General features: G+C 38.5%; 1 protein-coding gene across 2 annotated transcripts; it reads right to left on the bottom strand.

The window, feature by feature from the left end:
* Positions 1-1732: 1732 nt before the first annotated feature.
* LOC110935793 (probable inactive shikimate kinase like 2, chloroplastic) lies at positions 1733-5618 on the bottom strand. 2 transcript variants are annotated; one of them, XM_022178146.2, is made up of 8 exons: positions 5319-5618; positions 4256-4443; positions 3896-4090; positions 3721-3782; positions 3104-3170; positions 2886-3004; positions 2135-2314; positions 1733-2047 (listed from the first exon to the last, which is right to left on the bottom strand). In XM_022178146.2, the coding sequence occupies exons 1-8, from the start codon at positions 5565-5567 to the stop codon at positions 1950-1952; spliced, it is 1158 nt and encodes a 385-aa protein (XP_022033838.1). In that variant the 5' UTR covers positions 5568-5618; the 3' UTR covers positions 1733-1949. The 2 variants fall into 2 exon arrangements, with proteins under 2 accessions (XP_022033838.1, XP_035842639.1); XM_035986746.1 differs by having other exon boundaries at positions 4256-4427; positions 5319-5577.
* Between the last annotated feature and the right edge of the window lie 1256 nt (positions 5619-6874).

Raw genomic sequence — 6874 nt, 5'->3', positions numbered from 1 at the left:
GATCGCATGAGCCAACAGGCGCTAATGACGATGATGTGGCCAGAGGCGGTATACCACACCCCCTTGCCTTATGCTACATTTACAATCAGTGATTTGTCGCCTTGCTGGAGTCTTACTTTTGGTTTCCTATTCGTGTGAGATTTTCATCAACCGACAATACATCTTATTATCACCACCACCACCACCAGCATCATCAACATCATCACCATCATCATTAGATGGCCCAATTTATATGGCCCAAAAACAGATCTATTTAGATGGCCCAAAGACAGGTCACTTATCCACAAAAAAAAAAAAAAAAAAAAAAAAAAAAAAAAAAAACCACACACATTAACAAAAAGTGGTCCATACAAATTATACAATGGCCCAAGTGACGCTCTATTTTACTAGACTCAAAGCAATGGTCCAATCCCAAATGAGAACCCCTTTTTCCTTCGCCATGTGAATACTACTACACAGATCTTCATGGCCTGGAAAAGTAAGACAGGTTCGCTCCATAGAACAAGTAACTTAGGTTTGGGTCAAGGGCCCTCTTTTAAAAAAAAAAACAGTTATATATGCTAACTATTAATATTAGTGTAAATTTATTGTTATAGATTTGTTTTGTTCCTTCTGCAAGCAAACCTCTCTATTATGGTGCTCTTAGATTTTTGTTTGGTTCCAAACATAGATAAAGGAGCATCATTTATAACAACCAAAAAAGGAAAAAGGGCCCTAAAATTTCATTTCGCTTTAGACCCCCAAAAAGGTTGGACCGGCTCTGAGTAAGATCATGTGGGTCTTGATTCAAATAGGACCCAAAATTCACAAAGTTATGGTTTTGTCAATGATAGTTACCTTTGTCATATACATTGATCGCCAAGTTCGGTTCACGGCCACTATTGACCACTATGAAGCCAATTTTCTCCATTGTTCTCTAAGGTTGTAATCGAACCAAACGAACAAGAACACGAACAAGACCATGTTCATGTTCGTTCGTCAAGAAATGATCATGTTTGCGAACTGTTCATAAACGTATATCGAACATAAGTTTATGTTCGTGTTCCTTCATTAAGGAAATTCAGTTGTTCGCGAACAGTTCGTGAACATTGGTCTCGAACACAAACGGACGCAAACGAATGAAAACGAACGTAAACGAGCATTTAACATGAAAATAAAAAATAAAAATATTGTTAACCTTAAACATTGGACATAAGTAGTTGAATACAACCATCATAAATCAAAACACAAGAAGTTTACTACAACCATCAAACGATGAATCAAGTTTAACTAACTTAGAAATAATTATTCAAATTACCTACACATAATTATTCAAGGTTTAACTAACTTAGACATAATTATCCCAAAAAATGTCTAAAATGTCCAAATTTTAGCTAACTTAAAAAAAATAGGGTTTCAAGTTTTCAATTTATTTAAATAAAAGGTTTATTATTATTTTTTTAATATAAGAATGTAGCCGAACATGTTATCGAATGTTCATGAACGCAGTCGATCGAACGTATGTGACCTTTGTTCGTGTTCGTTCGCTAAGCTAACCGAACGAAACTTTTTGTTCGTGTTCGTTCGTTAAGTTAATCGAACGAACATAAACGAACTTCCTGCCAAATGATTCACAAACTATTTGCTAAATGTTCGGTTTGTTTACAGCCCTATTGTTCTCCATTTAGTGCAACGGAGATGAGATTTGTCAAGGAATGGGCAATTCCTAATGTAGTCCTTAGAGAGAGCAGAATGCCCAAAAGCACATACCTAGAAATGTTTGTTAATAGCTATTGTGTTCAACAAATTGATGTTTCTTCTTAACTTGTAAACAGGAATGCAAACCCATATTCAACCAAAAATTGGCGCACTTGACAACGACATGAAGACCGCTGCAAGAATCACAACAAAAGTACAATACAAATTGTACAGAGGTAAACCACATTCCCGGTGTTGAGTACGATGTAGTGCTAGACGGCACCCGTTCCAGATGATGGGTCCCACCCCGGAGGTTTGATGTTGGGCCAATCACCTCGGCATCCGAGCCGTATATAAAGCCCCTTCTTACCTTCAGGATTTTAAATATGTTTAAATTTAACTCAAGCTTCAGCCCATATATGAACAGAAATAAGAATCGAATCATTGATACACACACCTGGAAGCTTTTTGTCGGACAAAATTAACTGTTTAAGAGCACTTAACGCAGCCTGTGCTACAGCTTTTGAGTAGTCGTTGTCCCAATCACCGCCAAGCTTGACCACCACATCCGCGTTGGTGAAACCCTGACCACCGCTTGCAATGTTCATCCTCGCCTCCTCTTTTGCTGCTGCTTCGTCTAAAAAAGAATCAAATAACATATCGTTTATTTGTGCTCCTTAATCTAGTTTGTAAATGCAGAAAGTGAAGTATGGGAAACAGAAATTATGATTTGCACATTTGGTGTGTAGATAGTCAGCCCAAAAAGGGCTTTTTTGTCCTATATGCACACCCTGCAGTGTCGAGCTGTGGCCAAAGCATGGCGTTTTGGTCCGATCAACAAGACAAAGACTGACGGGTGTCTGACGGGTCTGTTGACCGGACCAAAACGCCGAGCTTTGTCCGCGTTTTGGTCCTGTCAACCAGACACCCGGTCAGTCTTTTGTCTGGTTGACAGTCTTTTGTCTGGTTGACAGGACCAAAACGAGGCCAAAGCTCGGCGTTTTGATCCGGTCAACAGACCCGTCAGACACCCGTCAGACACCCGTCAGTCTTTTGTCTGGTTGACGGGACCAAAACGCCGCGCTTTGGCCACAGCTCGACACTGCAGGGTGTGCATATAGGACAAAAAAAGCCCTTTTTGGTGTGCATACAGGCATTTGGGTGTGCCAATAGGTACATCCAAATAAAAAATCAAAAGATAACAATACCTTTAGCTTCAGATTGCGACAGCCAGACTGTAAATCCAGAGTAAAGATGCCGCCAACTATCACCTCTTGCAGCCGCCCCGTGCCGCCCCCCTATGGTGGCAACTACCGAGCGGATATGACTACAAATACCAACGATATACTTTATTATACTATTTCATAGCTCTAGACTTCCGTTAAGCAGAAAACGAAATACGGGTTTTTCGGGAATAAATCCGTACCTGCTTAGGCTCTCTAATATGGCACGTTCGGTTTCTGCTACAGCATTTGACCCTTCTGCAGTCACCACTAGAATTTATTACTTGTTAATACACAGAAGTATTGGGATTTTTGCAAAATGCAAGAAAAATATCCCTTTTATTTTTATATATTTTAGAGTAAAATGCGATTTTCGTCCTTGAGGTTTGGCTAGTTTTGCGACTTCCGTCCAAAGGTTTGTTTTTCCGCATCTGGATTCAAAAGTTTTAAAATCTTGCCATTTTCATCCTGCTCTTTAACTCCATCCATTTTTTTCCATTAAGCCAGGGGTATTTTCGTCTTTTGACCTACTTGTTTTTGTTTTATTGTTTAGTAATGGTATTTTGAATACTTGTACATTATACTAAATGCTTGTACATAAAGTGAAAAAGACTGAATTGCCCTTTAAGTTAACAAAAAAAAACAGATATACCCCTGGGCCCTGACTTAACGGAGAAAAATGGATGAAGTTAATGAGTTGGATGAAAATGGCAAGATTTCAAATCTTTTGAATCCAAATGCGGAAAAACAAACCTTCGAACGAAAATGGCATTTCTCTTTCTTTTAATATAATCATATTATTATCAAGGAAATTACTCACATGAATCAACCGTTTGCTTCGTAAATGTTTCAAGAAGCTCTTTTGTGTCGAGTGGCGTATACCTAAGAAGCATACAAAGAGTGCAAAACGGTAAATGCCATAATTAGCTTCCCGAACAAGAAACACTAGCAATCCTCACAGCACATCCTAAGAGGGGTAAAACCGTAAAACATACCCGAGGCCAACAGCCAGCTCCCGAGAAACTCTATAGTTGATTTCCGATGATTCACCAACCAAATAAACCGATGTTCCTTTCAGAAGTTGTGCAACTCCAACCGTAAGAGACTCCCATGTTTCCATGATGTCGGGCCATTTCACATCCGGATCTTGTTTCTTTAAATTAACAATTAGTTGGTCCTCATCTAACAACCTACGCATATTCGTACTTTGCAGTTAATCATGATGCGTAATTCAGCAATTAGTTTTAAATCAAACAATTTAAGGGGAGGTAGCAAATCTAATGATTTTTCTCTTTTATTCTAGTTTTCGCTAATCATCATCAATGAAAAACGGATTTTCGAGGATCGGTCCATACCATATTGTTTCAGAAGGCTTTATCTTCTCATACAAGCTAATTTCCATAGCGGTTTTAAACGATCCCTCATGCTTAGTTTTGATTGTTAAGAATTTCTCATCGGCATCAACAAACACATCCTTAGAGCTCTGAATGCTTTCATCTCCGATAAACAATCTCAATTCCACCTCATCTGAACCATCGGAAAACTGTCAAATCTATCAGAGTGTGACCAATGCTAGCAACAATTGGTTATAGTTAAACCCTAATAGCAGAAAAACTTGACAAATTTTGGTATTTGATAAAACGGAAACTGACCAATGTTGAAGTGTTGTTAGTTTGGTTAAAGTAATCTTTTTTCTGAATCGACCCGTCTGACCAGAACAAAAACAACCCGTTTTGACCCGAACCAGTATAACCCCTTTTTGAATCGACCCGTCTTGATCCAAACTAAATAATCCGTTTTGACCAGAACTCGTTGTGACCCAACCCGTTCTGACCCGAACCAATATAACCCGTTTTGAATCGACCCGTTCTGATGCGAACCCGTCTTGACCCAAACCAAATTACCATTTTGACACAACTCGTTGTGACCCGTCCCGAACCAATATAACCCATTTTGAATTGACCCATTCTGACCCAAAACCGTCTTGACCCAAACCAAAATAACCCGTTTTGACCCAAACCCATTCTAACCCGAACCAACATAACCCTTTTTGGAATCGAGAAGTTCTGACTCAAACCCGTCTTGACCCGAACCAAAATAGCCGTTTTAACCCAAACGCGTCCTGACCATACCAATGTAACCTTTGTTTGAATCGACCCATTATGACTCGAACCAAAAGAACCTGTGTTGAGCCGAATCCTTTGTGAACCGAACCCCGTTCTGACCCTAACCAATATAACCCTTTTTTTAGATCTACCCGTTCTGCCCCGACCCGACCCGCCCATGTTGCCAGCTCTAAACACGAGCACCAACCCAAATAGCACAAAATCTAAATAACTTTGGTTACTCAAGTCAAGTAACAAAACAGAAACTGAAACTGAAACTGAAGTTGTAAACCGTGTAATGGTACTGAATTACCTCGTAATTGGTGGTGTTTGTTGAAACAGTGGATGAACTGCTGCAGATGAAGGTGTTGGATGTTGTTGAGGGGGGGAGATTGAGAGGAATTGAGCGGTTAAACGATGCAGATCGATGGGTTAATAAGGGGAAACAGGGTTTTGAAATGTTAATGGTGGATTTAGGGTATGTAAAACGGGTGGGGGTGAGGGATGATGAAGAGATACAGGAAGGGGATACTGGTGTGGGTAGAGTGGTGGGTGATGCCATGTTTGTTAATGTGGTTGGAAGATAAGGAGGGAACTTATGAAGGTCATGAACCCATGAGAGCACATAACCAAGGTTCAATACACTTATTTGGAGTAGATCTTGTCTGGGGTTGTTAGTTCGATTTCTGAGCCTAATCAGTTTTTTCGTTTTACTGTGTGTTATGTCAGATAGTTCTGTTTTGTGGTGGCATAATGACTGTTAAGTGGTAGCTGGCGATATGGTTTCCTGAGAAACGTCCAAAAAAGCCAAACTTTGAAGCTAGCGTGCGTGGGCACAGTTAAAACAACATAGTCTGAGGAGGGTGAGACAATACAGGGCTCTTCGATTTAAAAAGTGTGATAACCTTGTACATAAAGTTCATCGTTAAAAAAAATATGTACATCGTTCAAAAAAATATGCATACAATTATTTAAAAAGTATTCACACTCAATTTATGATATATCAACGGGGTGGTGATTTATTATAAAATCCAACATCTATAAACAACTACATTTAAAGATGGATTTCTTGAGTTAAGTTCCACAAAGATAAAGACTAAAAGAAAATTTTGTTGTTCAAAAAAAGTTAAATTATGATATTTTAATTTTGAATTTTTATTTGTCTATCAAATAGTGAAATTTAGTATCGAGTAAATTGTGATTTTAGTCCCTGAGTTTTTATTTAAATTGTCATTTTAGTCTAAATAGTTTTTTTTCTCCTCTGAGTCCTTGACTTTTCCTTTTTCTTGTCATTTTGATCATATTGCCTAACTTAGTCTAAAAAACCAGGTTATAATAAGGGGTATTTTTGGCATTAAATTATTATGATGCTTATAAATTATGTTGTAAACTACTCCTGGTTATCACTAAACAACAATTATGCCAAAAAATACCCCTGGTTATAACCAGATTTTTAGAATGAGTTAGACAATGTGATCAAAATGACAAGAAAATGGATAAGTCAGGGACCCAGAGGAGAAAAAAAACTATTTGGACTAAAATGGCAGTTTGGACCAAATCTCAGAGACTAAAATGGCAATTTACTCTTTAGTATTTTTATTTAAATCTTTATTTTCTACTTTATCTGGCAATCATCATCATCATACTCAGCAAATCCTACTAATAGCAAAGCTAAGATAAGATCTGAGAAGAGTAAGAAGGCAACCTTACCTCTATCCCGTAGAAATAAAGATGTTGTTTCCAATGAGACCCTCGGCTCAATAGTAGTTTTGTATCAAGCCTTGAACATGAGACACATAACACTCGGCAATTGGGACAAAGACCGATTTGTGCATGTACCACCTTGTTTTTCGGCTATCAACGCCACCA

Source organism: Helianthus annuus, chromosome 2 (genome assembly GCF_002127325.2).
Source record: "Helianthus annuus cultivar XRQ/B chromosome 2, HanXRQr2.0-SUNRISE, whole genome shotgun sequence".
NCBI lineage: Eukaryota > Viridiplantae > Streptophyta > Magnoliopsida > Asterales > Asteraceae > Helianthus > Helianthus annuus.
Note: the sequence above shows the minus strand (reverse complement) of the source record. Positions and strands in the feature narration are given on the sequence as shown.

What these genes read in the sequence shown, in the direction of transcription:
- LOC110935793 (XM_022178146.2), bottom strand. Translation starts at nt 5,567, where the DNA reads ATGGCATCACCCACCACTCTACCCACACCAGTATCCCCTTCCTGTATC. An exon ending in AAGCCTTCTGAAACAATATG is followed by an intron (nt 4,091 to 4,255) that starts GTATGGACCGAT and finishes GAATATGCGTAG; the next exon opens with GTTGTTAGATGAGGACCAAC. An exon ending in GAAGCAAACGGTTGATTCAT is followed by an intron (nt 3,171 to 3,720) that starts GTGAGTAATTTC and finishes AATAAATTCTAG; the next exon opens with TGGTGACTGCAGAAGGGTCA.